Source organism: Crotalus tigris, unplaced genomic scaffold (genome assembly GCF_016545835.1).
Source record: "Crotalus tigris isolate CLP2741 ecotype Arizona unplaced genomic scaffold, ASM1654583v1 scf7180000020062.1902635, whole genome shotgun sequence".
Taxonomy (NCBI): Eukaryota; Metazoa; Chordata; class Lepidosauria; order Squamata; family Viperidae; genus Crotalus; species Crotalus tigris.
The window spans coordinates 950,178-967,263 of record NW_024097841.1 but is presented as its reverse complement, the minus strand read 5'-3'; the positions used below and the strand labels follow the sequence as shown (position 1 = coordinate 967,263).

At 42.7% G+C, this 17,086-nt stretch overlaps 1 protein-coding gene across 1 annotated transcript in view; it reads left to right on the top strand.

The window, feature by feature from the left end:
• The window catches only part of VSIG4 (V-set and immunoglobulin domain containing 4), a 91,709-nt gene extending 75,202 nt beyond the window's left edge, over positions 1–16,507 (top strand). The window contains exons 13-20 of the mRNA XM_039365367.1: positions 2,180–2,539; positions 2,975–3,253; positions 5,351–5,407; positions 5,676–5,747; positions 7,554–7,610; positions 11,561–11,680; positions 12,629–12,650; positions 15,928–16,507. Coding sequence (XP_039221301.1) covers positions 2,180–2,539; positions 2,975–3,253; positions 5,351–5,407; positions 5,676–5,747; positions 7,554–7,610; positions 11,561–11,680; positions 12,629–12,650; positions 15,928–16,132 — 1,172 coding nt within the window. The 3' untranslated portion in view covers positions 16,133–16,507. The remainder of the gene's footprint in view (positions 1–2,179; positions 2,540–2,974; positions 3,254–5,350; positions 5,408–5,675; positions 5,748–7,553; positions 7,611–11,560; positions 11,681–12,628; positions 12,651–15,927) is intronic.
• The last annotated feature ends 579 nt before the right edge of the window (positions 16,508–17,086 follow it).

The window sequence follows — 17,086 nt, the reverse complement described above, 5'->3', positions numbered from 1 at the left end:
ATTGATATGAGCTTCTCTTGGTTTTGCTGAGCAATAACTGACTAGATAGGAAGCTGAAAGGCAAGTCTTCTCACACCACAAAAATGTACAAAAGGCCATTTTCTTCTCATCAAGTTCTACAGTTTCTTTTGGAATATTCAGGTGGTGTTTAGTTTCCAGACATCTTTGTAATTTTGCAATATTCAGACTGATTGCTATCCAATATTTGCTCACATTCAGTACCAACTTTGCATTTCTTGTCCACAAAGTCAAAAAACAAAAACAAAGCAAAAACCAGAGCAAGTGCTCTTCAATTCCATCTTTCAAGAGAGATGAAATTTAAAAATGATTGTTATGTTTCCTCCTCATCTTTAAAAATCGGAAGTGTGCAGAGAAGAGCAACAAAGAAGATAAAGGGATTGGAGGCTAAATTGTATGAGGGAGCTAGGTATGTTTAGCCTATCAAGGAGAAAGATTGGAAGGGGGGGGGCATGATAACTGTTTTTCAGTATTTGAGGTGCTGATTCAGAGAAGAGGGGACTATCTTATTCTTTAAAACACCTGAAGGGAGAACAAGAAGTAATATGTGGAAGCTTGTTAAAGAGAAATCCAATCTAGAAGTAAGAATTTTTCTGACAGTGAGAAAAATTAATCAATGGAGCATCTTACCTCCTGGACTTGTGGATGCTCCACCACTAGAGATTTTCAAAAATAGACTGGACAACTATGTGACCAGGATAGAATAAGGTTGGACTAGAAAACCTCTATCATTCTATATCCCAAACCTGTAAGGTCTCTGGATGGAGGAAAAAAGGATCCTCCTTATAGCAGCAACACCCACCTCAGCGTCTGCAGACTAGAATCTGAACTAGTTGCTATAATAAAAAAGATCACTGAGGACTGAGGACTGTGTTCCTCAGCTGAATCTTTCTTATTATAATAGAATAACAAAAAAAGACCGTGGAGGTTTTCTAGTCCAACCCCTACTCAAGCAGGACAAATGGCCGTCCAGTCTCTTCTTAAAAGCCTCCAGGAATGGAGCACCCACAACTTCTGGAGGCAGGTTGTTCCACTGGTTAATTGTTCTCACTGATAGGAAATTTCTCCTTAATTCTAGGTTGGATCTCTCTTTGTTATAATTCCATCTGTTACTTCTTATCCTGAGGTGTTTTGGAGAATAAGTAGACCTTCTTTGTGGCAGCCCCTCAAATATTGGAAGATGTTATCATGTCATTCCTAGTCCTTCTTTTCACTAGACTAGACCTACTCAGCTCCTGCAACCCTTCTTTGTATGTTTTAGCCTCCAGTCCTCTAACCATCACTTCCTTGCATCTTGTTTGTTACTTGCAGATGATAAAGGAAGGCCGTTTGGCTGTGGTTCTTCTTTTGGCTTAAGGGGAAATCAGGGAGAAGCAAAATTCCTCTGATTTCTTTGGTCTGGGCACAAATCAAAGAATGATCAGACAAATGAAAGGCCCTTTTGGTGACTGAGGCTTTTTCTGCTGCCTTCCTGTTCTCTGAGCCAACAGAATCTCCCTTTCTCTAACCAAGTTCACAATGCAGGAGCCCCCCCCCCCTGCAATAACTCATTCTGCACCCTGTTCCAGCATCACAGCTTTTCTTTCTTTTTCATTTTTCTCTTCTTGCTTCACAAGCAAGATTTAGATCAGGAATAGTTGGATTTAGATTGATTTAGATCAGGAATAGGTAACCCTTTTCTGCTCAGTAAATGCAGAGGTACTTTTTAGTTTTCATCCTCCAGGGGGTCCACAGGGCATGGTCACAAAAACCAAGATGGTACAACTGAAAACTCCAACTGGCTTTTATGTGATCAAACCCTCACATACGCTTTTTGACTCTGAGTGTTGTAAAATTATAACAACAGCAACTGTAAGTGTATCTACTCCTGACTGATTCTTGCAAATAAAGTAGGTTCTGCCAAATGTACAGAAAATGATTGCTGTGGAGGATACAAGTTAGTGGAAGGGCAGCTGATGCTATCTGTGAGATGCAAGAGCTAAAGGAAAATGTGCTGGAGAAAGCAATCCTTGCCTGACAAATTTCTCCCCCTTTAGCCTTCAATGAGACAATGAAACAGTCTCTACTCCCCTGCAGCCTTTCTTCTCCTGAGAACCTTGCATTCACCTTCTGGTGTCAGCAGCATCTAAATCTTCTGCTTACATTCCTCCTCCTTTTCCAGCTGCCCTGGATTTGACTGGCATCCACATTGTCAACGGGATCTGGAGAGCTCCGGCCACTTTGCCCTGTGTGTATGAACCCTCCCGTGATTTCAAGCAGCTCAAGGTGACTTGGAAGTTCTTCCTGCCAGGTGAAACTCCTCGTTCTATCTTGCTGCATGATGCCTACGGGGACCACATCTTCTTGGCTGCATTCAGAGACCGAGTCAACATTGCACAGAAACCCCCCGGAGATGTTTCTCTCCACATCAAGGAACTTGAAATGACTGATATTGGTTCTTTCATTTGCTTAGTTGAGTGGGAAGCCCAAAACATGAGCAGAATCACTAGAGAAAAGACCCTCCAGCTCAAGGTGGTAAAAGGTAATCTTAGGCAGAAATGTGTCAGTCTGGCTGCAGGGTGCCCAGAGACCCTCATGCAAAAACCTACAAGGCCTTTTGCTTAATTTTATAGCATTCCATTTTGATTTAATTATTTCTTTTCTGGCGTGCTCCTTCTCAAGAACTTCAAAGCTGTGAGAAGAATTTAGGTGAGAGAAGGATGCATCATAACCACAAATCTGACTTCTCCTCAGAAGCAGAAGCAGCACAGCTTTGCTTTGAATATTCATACTTTTAATTTTCCACTTACAAAGAAAATGGTACTTAGAGTCAGGAAAGACTCTCAGCTTCTCTTTGAATTAATAAGGCCTCGGAGCCATATTTCCCTTTCATTGATGAGCTTGCAATTCCCCCTTTGTTTAGGTCTTAATTGCTACAGGAACTTTGAGAAAGCTTAGCAAGTCTTCTGCTCTCTAGTTCCAGCCTCCAAACCAGTCATTAAAGCCAGCAGCCAGGAATCGGTTCTGCCCAGTGGGACCCAGATGAATCTGACCTGCTCAGCCAATGGATCTCTGCCCATCAACTACCGATGGTACAAAGAAGGCCCTGGGGGAGAAGTCGAAGAGCTACGGAGAGGCACTGTACTGGCCTTTGACGACCTGCAGGTGTTGGATTCCGCCAGATACTTCTGCACAGCTGAAAATAGGCTTAATGTACAAAAGGAGCAGAGCATCTCCTTTCAGCTGACAGTGAAAGGTGAGGATGCTTCGGAAATGTCATGTCATGTAAAGGATCGCATTCAGGGTTGGATGATCCATGGAAAATGTTTTCCTCACACCCACATCTTTATGAAGAGGTCCAGGCTCTTAATTCTGTTTATTAATATAGTACAGGCAATCCTCACAACCATTCATTTAACACTATTCAAAATTACACCAGAAAAAGCAACTGTCACAGAAGGATCATGTGATCAAAATGTGGGCAGCTGGCAACCAGCATGTAGCTATGATGATTGCAGTGTCTCAGGGTCATGTGCTCACCATTTGCAACCTTCCCAGCTGGCTTCTGACAAGCAAGGTCAAGGGGGGAGGGGGGGAACCAAGTTCACTTAACATGCAAAATGCATGATTCACTTAACAACCATGGTAAAAATAGTCAGAGATTCAGGCATAACACAGTTAGTAACCATCTTGCTTAGCAAGAGAAATTGTGGTCCCAACTGTGGTTGTAAGTCAAGGACGAGCTGTAGTGGAAGCAAACTTAGGTCAGATTCATACATGTTTGTACAGGATTTTCTTTAGCATGAACTATTGAACAAAACATAACTGGTTTGGTTGACATCACATGCTAAGAACTAAAGCTTGGTTTAAACATCATAACAGCCAGGGGCTAAACCAAAAGCAAGCAAAGCACATTGTGCCTTTCTAATTTGTGTAAACGACCTGCAGGCTTTCAACCATTCTGTTTTCCTACTGGTGCTACAAGTTCAGGGATATATGGAAGCACCAGTTCACAGACAGGCTTTGCTTATACCTTTAGGTTTGTATGTTCCCACCTCAGAAGTTCAAACAAAGGGCGTAGCTCCTTCTTTCCATTTTTCTTTATAACAGGAAGCAGCAAAGAAGGTCAGTTTAAGAGGCCCAAAATCATCCAGCAAGCTTTTCTGGCTCTGAGTGGACCTGAATCTGGGTCTCTCAGGGCAGGTCCATCATCTTCATCATTCCCACACTTGGTGCCTGCTCCAAACTTTCTTTTCTGGTGACTTTTCCAAAAGTGCCTGAAAGATAATCCTCTGGTATAGGGCTGCCACCCTTTCTGTGGTTTGCCAAGAAGTGTCAGAATCCAATTATATTTCATCTCTAGTTATCAACTATAGAAAACCCCATTTCTGCCTTCCCTGGATTCTGCCACACGGTGAAGGGAAGGGGGTGAACAAAGGGGCTTTATGGCCCTCACTTCCTTCGGTACACTTCAAAGGAACTGAATGTGGATATCGCCAAAAGGGCTAACCATAAGAATGGGGCTATTACCTTTCATGTAGTTCTCTCTGAAGTCTCCCTCCAGCCGGCAGTAAGGAAAAGGGGGTGGGAGTGTAATGCCTGAGACTGTCGCTGGAAGAAGGGGGTGATTGGGTGGGGCTACCAGGGAACCTCTTAAAACCTTGAATGGGAGAGCTTGGACCCCAAGTCCTGTCTAGAATGCCTGCAACCATTTTCTCTTAATAAAGGATGCCTGTTGGAAGAATTATTCCAAGAGTTCTGTCTTCTTAAGATGCAAAGTGGGGTGGGTTCTTACATTAGACAGGACTTGGGGTCCAAGCCCTCCCATCTGGACAGGAAGCAGCTTGTTTGGTTACTAGTCCAATGAAGCATTTACCAGTTACACCAAAACTCATCTCTCATATTAGGAGAGTTTTGTATCTCTGAAGATGGGCCATCGTTGAAAGCTCTGAAGGGAAAAGAAATCAGTAAGATCTGATTATGAGGTTTTGCAGTCAAATCATAGTGTTTTAATTCTTTCTTCTTCTGGGTGCATTCACATATCCAGGGAAAGGAGGAGATGAATAAACTCAAGATGATGACCACAACCATGCAATTGAAGCCACTGCTTCTTTGGAACAAAGAAGCCAAGTGTTGATTGTGTGGTTGCAGCCCCTATCTTGAATGTTTACCCCTCTCCTGTAGGCACTCTTGAATCAAGCAGCCATCTTTTGCTAATGAGCGGTATTAATCTTCAAGTGGAACGGCAGGAAAAGCCTTTACCAAACGGTTCATTCCCTGAGGGTCTGCCCAAGCACCCCCAGTTCCTGGGAGCCGTGAGGCAGGCAGTAACTCTGCTGCATTTTCCTTCTAGATGCCTCTGAAGTCTCCACTGGAGGACCAGGTGCTGAGTCAAGGGGACACCCAACAGGTGGGGTGCTCAGTGGCCATTGAAATGCAGTGGCTGCATTGGAAGCGTGGGCATGGGAGGCAGGGGAGCCCACTGTCCCTGAAAGCCCTTGTAGCTGATCTCATGTCATGTGAGGCTTATAAAAAAAGGGGGGGGGGAGATTTGACCAAGCACCTTGACTCCCAAGGGCACCCCAATTTCTTCTGTCATTCCTGTCTCTGTCTCTGTAAGGGAGGCTCCCATCTATTTCGGAAGATGCTCAATTAATCTGCATTTCACATCCCGGCAGAAACAGGGAAGCCAGTCTGGAACTTTGTAGCAGGAACCTCCAGGAGGCTTGAAGTGACCCACACCAGGACAGGTGAGGGACTACAACCTTTCCCCAGCCTGGTATTTCCATAGCCCCAGTGCCACTGGTGGCCCGCTGGAAATGGGGGTACTCTTGGTCCTGTACCTGGAAGGTGAGATGGAGCACAGCTGTCCACAGGGAGAGGGTTAAAAAAAAAGTCAAGATGGTGGCTACAGTCATGCAATACACACAAAAAGGTGTTGGGCTTTGATGATATGGTTGTGGCTTCCAGCTTGACTTTTCTGAATACCTGAAACAGAGAAAGCCTTGGCACTAGGCACAAGGCACAATGACCTCACGTGTGCCATGGTATCATTGGACAGTGCTATAATTGGCATCATTTGAATGTTGCTTTCATCTTGTATAGCCATCACTTCCTTCCCCTCCCTCCATGGATACCAGCTTTAGATCAGGGCCTGGCTTTCCACTGGATTTCCTTAACAAAATAAAACAAAATAATAATCTCACACAGTAGGTCTTGTCAGCTGATGTTTATTCTAGTCAGGTCATGGTTCCAATAGACAGGGCCAAATAAATCAGAACTCTGAGATTGAAGGCTTCCTCAAAAACATGTTTATTAGATACAAAATATTGGCACGGTCAAAAGTGAAACCAAGTCTGAAATTCCCTCCAAAGAGTTACACTATTACAAAGTCTAACTTCCCACCCTAGTGCTATGCAAGCAGTTATGTTCCCCAATAAAATAGTTTGGCGGGCTTTCTAACACCCTGCCCAACCCTCTCACATAACCGACAGAATGACCTTGGTTCCTACGGGACACAGAATTGTTTAGACTTATCAAAGATACTCTGCACCCTCTCCCATTCATGTGGCAACTTAGAACAAGCAAGATGGCTGCAGCTACGTTCACTGTAGAGTTGACAGGTTAATGTAGCTTTGAATTTCCACAGAGATCATTTACAGCAGTGTTTCTCTCAATCTTGGAAACCTGAAGATGGAAGTATTATAACCCCCAGAATTCCCCAGCTAGCATACCCATCTGAAAGTTGCCCTGGTTGAGAAACACTGAACTAGACGATGTGGCCTCCAGTAAAGCTGCTTTCCTGGATGGTTCAGGCATTGTAACATCTAATTCATGGATGAGAGTGCTATTTGTGCCCAGCCCAAAACTCAGGTGACCTTACCTGTTTGCAGGGAGAGATTCAGCTGTCCCCTGAGTTGCCATCTCCCCCAGGGTTGGCAAGAGAAACAGATGAGAAGGCTCCTTAGCCCTGTGGGAAAGTTTATGGTCCTGCAAATCCTTGCTCAGGAGCAGGTGAGGACATGCCCCCTGTTGTTCCTGGGGGCCAGTAAGAGCAAAACTGGTCCCCACCCTCAAACAGCCTCCGTGGCTTGGATTGTGCTGGAAGAAGCAGGGATTCCCCCCCCCTCTTCAGGAGTGGAAGTAGAGGCTGCCCCTGTGATGGGTCGGGGGGAGTAGAAGGGGCGTGATCTATTTATGTCCTCCAAATGTCACCTCCAGTCAGCAATGAATGTGCAGAAGAGCCCATAAGTTGTATGTATGGGCTGACTCTGGCCTCCACTGGCTTCCCTTAGCTAACCCCTAACAGCTCTGGATAGTTCTGTTCACCCACCTCTTGCCTGCAGAGTATGCCATGGTGGTGGAGCAGTTACCTCTCTGCCAAAAAAATCCTTTGCTCTACCCTTGGAGCAGACCACCTTTGGGTCTCTGGGGATGGGGGCATCCTCTTGGCACTACAGGTGGGGCAGTGGGCACAAAAGCTTCCATTGTGCAGCCTGGATCTCACTGGCTTTAGTTCCTTCCTGCTGACTTGGACTCTCTGACTTATCTCCCAGATGGAATGGTGACTTCATCCACAGCTTTTGGGAACTCTTCAGGACAACAGAGAAAAAGTAAGAAGAGGGAAAAGTTGGGGACCACCTATGTCACTGGAGGTGGGAAGAAGGCAGGTGATGAGTTAGAGCAGTGCTCTGCTAAAGGCGGCCACTTTAAGATGTGTGGACTTCAACTCCCAGAATTCCACACATCTTAAAGTGGTCAGGTTTGAAAAACTCTGCTCTAGAGCACTCTTTACTGCTGGTTATAAGATGTCATGAGCACTTTTGGTGGCAAACTACTACTACAAACATTCCTTCTCCCTCTTCTATTTGCTGGCCAATGCCCTAAAAGGAAAAGAAAAAAAGACATTAACAATTGAAAACTATCCAGGATGCCCTGATGCTCATTATGGGATCTACTTAGTATCATTTTAAAAAATTAATTAGAACTGGCAGGAGAGTTTGCAAGATGGATGCAGCGCTGTGCAGGAATTGAAACCTGATGTTTGTATGGGGATGTGACATACAAGGGTTGGGCTTCAATCTTGACACAGGTTTTAATCCTCTCTGCAGATACCCCTGGAACTGATCATTTTGATATCACAATTTTGCCATCTTTGAAATCTCCTACACAAGAAAAAAAGGATGTGTTTTTTTACACACACAAAAATACAACCAATAGACCTCTGACTATTTATTTTCACTTTTAAAAAAGCTCTGGGCAATGGTGAACATAGGTAATAAGAAATGCTAGGACTATGAGTAAAATGCAGATTTTATGGTACAAAGAATCTGATAATTCTTCCAAGTTGTTATTGTTCTCCTACACAAAAGGAGGGATGGCAAGAATGAATGCAAAACACTTCAGGGAGTTAGTGTGTTGCAGGAGTATCTGCAGAATGCAATCAAAAAGTCAAGACAGTGTAATGGAAACTCTGCCAGTTTTACCTGTTGTGCACTCCCTGGTTTGTTCAGTTGTGCCTGAGAAGGTGTTTAGCCAATTCTGAAAAAGGCGAAGAGGTCAGAGTTTCAGGAGGGAAATGCAGCTTTTGCTCTGTGACCCCGAGATATTTGTGAATATAAGAAAGAAACTTTATTGTACGCTTCCTGAAGTCCGTGTTGTTAGTGGATTGTCTTGAATTAAGAAATGTTTTGCATAAAAAGGGAGTTGCAGGTTGGTTGCCAAATGCAACAGGATGGAAACACCTCCCTCACACGACTCTCTAAAGACATTAGTGCTAACTATGTAGGCCTCTGTCTTGCAAAGATGGTGAATAAATTTAACTTTTTCATATTCAATGGCTCATGGGCTGGCGGCTATCCCCTGGAGAGTTTATATTTATGGCAGGGACCAAAACTAGCACCATTGATTACGATATATCCTAACTTCTATGGACTTACTACATTACGTACATTGAAATTTTTGAAGTTCTACCTTATCTAGAAAGTGATCATCTACCACTGTGTATACACACGAAGCCCTTTATCTAGCAGATGCCCTCCGAGGACTGTTTTATTCCTGCAATTTCTACAGCAGGCCTAACAAGATGATGGGTCAAATGGACCCAACAACTTGACCAGAAGATAAGGGGAGCCCTATCAGAGAACAACTTTCAAAAAATCCACTTAGCCTTTGTATCAGCCAACTCTACTCAAGATTTATTAGAACTATATAAAAACCTAGTTCATGAGCTACAACCATTACTAGCACATGACCAAAACTTCTCAGCTAAGAGGCCCTGCATTGCCTACAAACCATGGTTTGATAAGGATTGTGTAGAAGCCAAAAAAGCTCTTACCTTGGCATATAAGGTGTACAAAAGTAAGACTGGAAATGGCAATAAAACAATTTAAACATCAACTCACACTCAAAAAACAATTTAAGCAGTTGATTGCTTAAGAGACAGGACACAATGTCTTCCTGGGAACAGTTTATTGAGGCAGGAAAATAAAAGAACTCTTCTTTATTCTTTATTCTTAAGCCTCTAATAGCTTGCCACTCTGAAAGAATCTATACCCCATTAGACTCCCATATACCCCCTACAACCTGGGAACTCCACTTTTGGAGAATGTATGAGACCCCTCCAGTGAGAGAATAAGGTATACAATGAAGGATTTACCTGAGAGGCCTCCAGTTTCAGAGTCTGAAATTAAATCCCTCATTGACCAACTCTGGACCTAGAAGGCTCCAGGAGCTGACTTCATTGCTGCTGAACTACCAAAGAACAATATGGAGTGGTGGATACTAGTCCTGCTGGTGCTATTCACTTATATAGACTCCTCTGGCCATATCCCAGAGGATTGGGGCTTAGCAATTGTGGTCCCAATTTATAAAAATGGAAAGAGAGATGACTCTGCCAATTACAGACCAATAAGTCTGCTAAATATAATCAGCAAACTCTCTGTCAAACATCTCCAAGATAAATTAAAGGAGTGGCTGGATCTTGAGAACTTGATTGCTGAAGAGGTTTAGAGAGGTTAGAGGCACCATAGATCAGTTCTCCATCATTTGATTGAAAAATATGTATCAAATAGATCTATATCATTATATGCTGCATTTATAAATCTCAAAGGAAAGGAGGGATGATTTTATATTTAGGGATAAAATTTAAACTAGCATTTCTGGTTTTGTTAGAGTTGTGTTGGTTGGGAATATGAACACATGCATATTTTTATGCAGATAATGTGATGTTGTTGGCTGAGAATTCAAATGATTTTCAGCAAATATGGTATAGATTGTATGATCCAGCAAGGACTGTGGATCTAACCATTAACTGATCAAAGATTAAGGTAGTTTTATGATATGAAAATAATGAAAAACCAGATCAAGTAGATGAATTTTGTGTGATAGAATGGACTACTAAAATGGACAGAAAAAAATTAAGGCGCAGAAAATGCAGTAGAAAATGCATAGCCTGAAATGAAGATCTGCTTAAAGAAGCAAAGATTTCTGTCTGGATGCGTTCAACAGGCAGGTGAAGGTTGGCTAGGTCAGGAGACAAGTAAGTTGGATGCCCTGGGAGTGGGCTTCTTCAAGTAGTAAAACAGGAAGAGACAGGATCAAGAATGATCAGGCCCTGAGTACAAAAGTGAGTAACAAATATGAACTTTGATTTTATCTTAGCAAAAGAATGGATGAGAAGTGCATGGCAAAACAAACCTGAGTGGAAAAAATGAAGGGAAGAAGAAGACTGAGAAGAGCATGAATGGACAAAAGTTGACTGATTGTTTCAGGAGGCAGTATATTAAGTCAATTTATTAAGTGTGAACCTAGTCTGCATGTTTCATTCCGGCTCACCCATGGTTCCTGAACAACCATGTGCATATTGCACATCCCAGTGTGGTCCTTGATACCAAACCAAATACTATGATCACCAATCCAAGAAAGGATACTGGTCCATTTTCTCAACAGTCTTCCCCAACCTTCTGGCCTCCAGATGTGGACAATACTCATTCAGCTGCTTTTCTGATTACCAAGTGCCCATGAAATAGCTTCTTTTCTCTTCTTCAGTTGTTGCTCTGAGTTGCAAAGAGGCCACATCAAGGCTGCTGGAGAGGCCTCAAAACCCTCAGGCTGCTACAATGCAGGACCCTCTTATTATTAATAATTTCCAAAGCATATCTGATACTGCAAGTCAAATGGCCAATCAAAAGCTATCCAGTAGACATCAGCTGGGCAACAGGTCCTGTTGGTTTGCATCAATTATCTTAAAGATGAAAAGAGCCGAGGTGGCGCAGCAGTTAGAGTGCAGTACTGCAGGCCACTTTAGCTGACTGTGTTCAGCAGGTCAGTGGTTCAAATCTCATCAGCTCAAGGTTGACTCAGCCTTCCATCCTTCCGGGGTAGGTAAAATGAGGATCCAGATTGTTGGGGGCAATGTAAATATATAGATATATATACATTGCTTATTGGTGTACACCGCTTAAAGAGTGCTTGCACTTAAAGCGGTATATAAGTCACATAAATAAATAAATAAATAATGAGAAACTTGATGGAAAACTCCATTTCTGCTGTTTCACTCCAGCTCCCGGTCCTCAGAAGAAGGCTCTGCCACTGTATGTCATCATCCTGATTGCTGTGCTCTCTGCAGCTTTTACCCTTATGGTCATCTCAGTGGTCTTTTGCAGAAGGAGAACTAAGAGTGGTGAGTTGTGGGTGCTCATTTTCTCAGATTGGGGATCGGGGATAATAGTAAAATAACTTGGATTTCAGGAATCAGAAGTGTGGAGCAAATTAGGAACAAATTGCTCATAGTGAATCTCTGGACAGCCCAGAGTAGCACTTATAGACTAAATTCAAGATCACAAATTCTGAATTCTAAAGAGGAAATCTCAAAAGTAGAAATCTTGTGCAAGATTTCAAATATGTGTGGTGGTGGGTGAAAACTGGCTTGTAATCATGTGAGTGAACATTTCAAGCATGCCAAGTGAAATATCAGAACACAGAACATAGAATAACAGAGTTGGAAGGGACCTTGAAGGTCTTGTAGTCCAACCCCCTGCTCAAGCTGGAGACCCTATATTATTCCAGACAAATGGCTGTCCAGTCTCTTTTTGAAAGCCTTCAGTGATGGAGCATCCTCCACTTCTGAAGGCAAGCTGTTCCATTAGATGATTGCTCTCACCATTACGAAGTTTCTCCTTAGTTCTAGGTTCTAGTTCTCCTTGGTTAGTTCCCATCCACTGTTTCTTGTCTTGCCTTCTGGTGCTTTGGAGAATAAGTTGACCCCCTCTTCTTTGTAGCAGCCCCTCAAATATTGGAACACTGCTATCATGTCACCCCTAGTCCATCTGACCACAATATAATGTTAATAAACACAAGCACAGCACCAGCACTCTGCTATCAAGGACAACTTTAAGAGACTGTTGGGCTTTGATCAATTCAAAACAGGACACGATAAGAGTTGCCATAGAAATTGTCCATCCTGATCTCCAATTATCCAGTTGTTTTAATTTGTTTTGTTCTGTTCTATTTCATTCCATTTTACCTTCTTTTTTTCTTTTTTTTTTACAGTTTTGTACTTGCATTTTAATTTAATGGTAACTTTGTTTTCTCAAAATAAAAAGTCATTAAAATGCTGTTTCTTTTTCAGATAATATTTATGAAGTAACATAGTAAGTAATCATCATATCCTGGGATTGCAATAGTGAAGTGTGTTGACCGGGTATATTCTGGAGAGCTGAGTGTAAATAACTGACTTGGTGAAAAAAGGGCTGAGCCTGCAGTTCCCATTTCAGGTGAAGAAAGGAAATGCATAGAAGAAGCCACTTGAATGCCTGGAAAAATAATACTACCTTCCTGAATTGCAAGTGAAACCCTGTCCTAATTAAACATGTAGAGTTCATACAACACATTAAAGAACAAAGAGAAAAAAAATTAAAACCAGTCAAGCTTTTGCACAACGTGGAAATTGACCTGGGTTAAGAATGTTATGCAACACAGCCACAATGACAGCCACAGTGATATTGGTGCTGAAAGAGCTGAGGGTGTTTTCTAGCACCATCCCACCAGCATGTCCTGGGTGGGGCACGTGGCACTGCAATTCAGCAATAACCAAAGAGTCACAGATTTCATCTTTCTATGCATGAGATCATAGGAAGATGCAGTTGTCTCTTATTGCTACTTTTGCAGAAGAATTGGTAGGCTTGCCTCAAGTGATCGTAAGGCCAGCAGTGTGCCTCAAGTGTCCCAGTCACTTTAACTGGTGTGGCTTTCTCAGCATGCTGGCTGATAAATTCTGGCAATTGGTCCACACCTCTTAAAGTGACTGAGGTTGGGACACACTGTGCTAGATGCTGCATCCATACTTGCAGTGAACCACAGCATAATCAGTCCCTTCCCCCGACTTATTTATTTATTTATTCATTCTGTTATGCCCCTTTGTTCTTGCCTTCATTTAACCTCTGGTGTCCAAGTAAAAGAGGAAGCTTATGTTATCCTTAACTGAGCCATTTCTGAGCGAGACGGGCAGTGAAAAAATAGGAAACCAAGCAAGCAAGGCAGGACTTTCTGTTGGTGGACTTTTCTGCCCCTCCAGGATGAGCCCAGAGCTCTTAAAAGAGGCTTCCTGAGCTTTCTTGGGTTGATGTAGTAGTAGTAGTAGTAGTAGTAGTAGTAGTAGTAGTAGTAGTAGTAGTAATAATTAATAATAATAATAATAATAATAATAATAATAATAATAAAGTTGGAAGGGACCTTGGAGGTCATCGAGTCCAACCCCCTGCTCAGGCAGGAACCCTACACCATTTCAGACAAATGGCTGCCAGTCTCTTCTTAAAAACTTCCAGTGTTGGAGCATTCTCCACTTCTGGGGGCAGGTTGTTCCATTGGTTAATTGTTCTAACTGTCAGGAAGTTTCTCCTTAGTTCTAAGTTTCTCTCCTTGATTAGTTTCCATCCGTTGCTTCTCGTCCTGCCTTCAGGCACCTTGGAGAATAGCTTGACTGCCTCTTCTTTGTGGCAGCCCCCGAGATACTGGAACACTGCTATCATGTCCCCCCTCATCCTTCTCTTCATTAAACTAGACATACCCAATTCCAGCAACCGTTCCTTATATGTTTTAGCCTACAGTCCCCTAATCATCTTTGTTGCTCTTCTCTGTACTCTTTCTAGAGTCTCAGCATCTTTTTTTACATCGTGGTGACCAAAACTGGATGTAGTATTCCAAGTGTGGCCTTACTAAGGCATTGTAAAGTGGTATTAATACTTCATGTGATCTTGATTCTATCCCTCTGCTAATGCAGCCCAGCACTGTGTTGGCTTTTTTGGCAGCTGTAGCACACTGCTAGCTCATATTTAAGTGATTGTCCACTAGGACTCCGAGATCCCTCTCACAGTTACTACTATTGAGCAAGGTACCCCCTGTACATTTGGTTTTTCTTGCCTAAATGTAGAACCTTACTTTTTTCACCATTGAATTTCATTTTGTTAGATAGCGCTCAGTGTTCAAGTCTGTCCAGGTCCTCCTGTATCTTAAGCCTGTCTTCTGGAGTGTTGGCTATTCCTGCCATCTTGGTGCCAAATGCAAATTTGATGAGTTCCCCATCTATCCCCTTGCCCAAATCATTGATGAAGATGTTGAAGATCACTGGGCCTAGAACAGAGCCCTGGGGCACCCCACTACACACTTCCCTCCATGTAGATGCAGTTCCATTGAGGACCACTCGCTGAGTACGGCCGGTCAGCCAGCTATGAATCCATCTGGTGGTGATGCTGTCTAACCTACATTTTTCTATCTTACCAAGTAGTATGTTGATGTCCCACTATGGCTCTGTTAACACCCTTAACCCAGGTCAGATAAATGCTCACAATGTGCAGTTTTCACTTTGTCCAAAAGCTGAATTGGTTTGTGTGTTTGTACATGTATGTGTTTGTATATGTGTGCGTTTATGCATGCCTTAATATGTGGTGTGAGCCCTGCCTGTGTGGCTAGTGAACGGGATCACTTATATTGTTCAAACCAGCAAAGAGATTAAGTTGATCTTGCTGAATTGTGTTGCATGAATCCAGTTAATGGTTTTGTTGCAGGCTATGCAAGATTTTAAAAATTGCATTTCACCAGTTTTCTTTTTCTTTTTCAAAAGGCTGGATGATTTCAACCCATAATTTAGTTTGCCATAAGATTTGACCATTGCACCAGATCTGGGACTATACCCTGAGTGTCTCCACATTCAGCTTTTACTTTAGATCACAACAGTCCACCATTGTTACATAGTAAATGCAGCTAGAGCAGTGGTTCTCCACCTGTGGGTCGGGACCCCATTTGGGGTCGAACGACCATTTCACGGGGGTCGCCAAACAAGGCTGTCCGCCATTTTTTTCCCTTTTCCCTAGCTGTTCTACTCCCTCTTATTGGTGGCCACACCCACTTGGGGGTCACCACAACATGGGGGACTGCATTATGGGGTCAAGGCATTAGAAAGGTTGAGAATCACCGAGCTAGAGTGTCACCCATCATTATAGGGGCTGAGAGTGATTTGAGAAAACCATATCTCCCTACATATACATTTTTTATTTCCCCCATACAAGCTTCTTATTCTTTTCTCTTTCTCCTCTCTGGTTGGCCCCCCTCTCTCTATGCGTGCATGTTTTTGAGAGGAAGAGCAGAAAGCAAGTGGGATCAGGGTGGTTTGTGCTGGACAAATGTCACTAAGTTACCCTTTGTGCATTTTAAAAGCAGAACTGCGGGTCTCAAAATAGATCATGTTCTCTGCAAGGCAGCTGATAATTGAGGCAGGCAGGCTAATTGCAGAGGCAGCAAATGGGAATCTTTCTGAGTCAGCCCTACAAAAATTGTGTTGTGCAACGGCATCTTTCACCAGGCTTGCATTTTCTGGGTAAGTGGAACACCCTGTCTTGCATGCCTAATTTCACCATCTTCTGTCTAATTCAGCAACATTAATGCCCTCACCCTGGGCAATGAAGACATCCCAGCCAGTCCAGGGGTCAACAGTACCTGCGTGTATGAGGAACCGAATTCAAGTTTTGGTAACAACTACACTATGGAACCGACCAAAGCTGCTGAGTACGTGGTAATAGGTGAAAAGATGGACAATGAATATGAGATCCTTGTAGCTGAGAAGCAGTTGGGGAACTGATGGCCAACTAGTAACAGGAAAGAGTAGATCTTGCTACATCTTCAAGAGTTGAGTTTTGAAGGACATTCATCTTGGCCCTTCCACATGAACGCATATCAACTTGCCTTATCTGAACAGGGTCCTCTTCCTCCCAACTGGGGGTTCTCCTGTATGGACCTCCAAATGGGCTTCTTTCAGCCTAGCAACTCCACCCACCCAGTAGCAGATGCTTAGACTTTTCTCCCTGCCCAAGAGAAGCTGATGCAGGGCTGGGCAAAACGTCGATTCACCCTCCCCTTATTTGGTGACTCTGCTTTCTCTGTTTCTCCTTGCAAATTTGGCAGGTTTGGTTTGTTGAACGGGAGTTTTTTGGACTAAAAAATGTTGACACTAAAATGTGCATTTATTTGAAATTTTTTGTTTGCAGTTTGCCTAGAATATACTATCTGTATTCCTCCATCTGATCAAAAGCACGTTTGTCCTCATATAAACATTATAAACATTTTGAACCAATGAATCACACTGCAAAACATCAGGAAATGGTAGCTTTGGGGTTATTGCTTAAATTAACAATAATTAGGTTGAAATTAGGTTTCTTTTTCCCCCTTCTCTAATTGGCAGACAAATACTGCAGCTTTTTCTGTCCTGCATTCAAATATTTTCCTAGGCTTGTTTTTATTCATTAGTCTATTTTAAAGTGAAATAATCTAATATTGACTAAGAGGAAAGAATTCTTTGGCAGAATTCTGTAAATGAATGGATCTCAACTCACAGAATTCCTCAGCCAGCATATTGTTTGCAAACTGCCAAAATCATTTATGTGAGATAGCTGGTATAGAAATTTGATAAAATAAACACTGCTCTACAGAAGGGCAGAACATGTAGGCCCCTTTTGGATTAATATGAAGTTGGAATCCAGAGTGTTAGTACTGAATGAAGCAGAGTCTCTTAGGATTTGGGATTTGATAAGGTGAA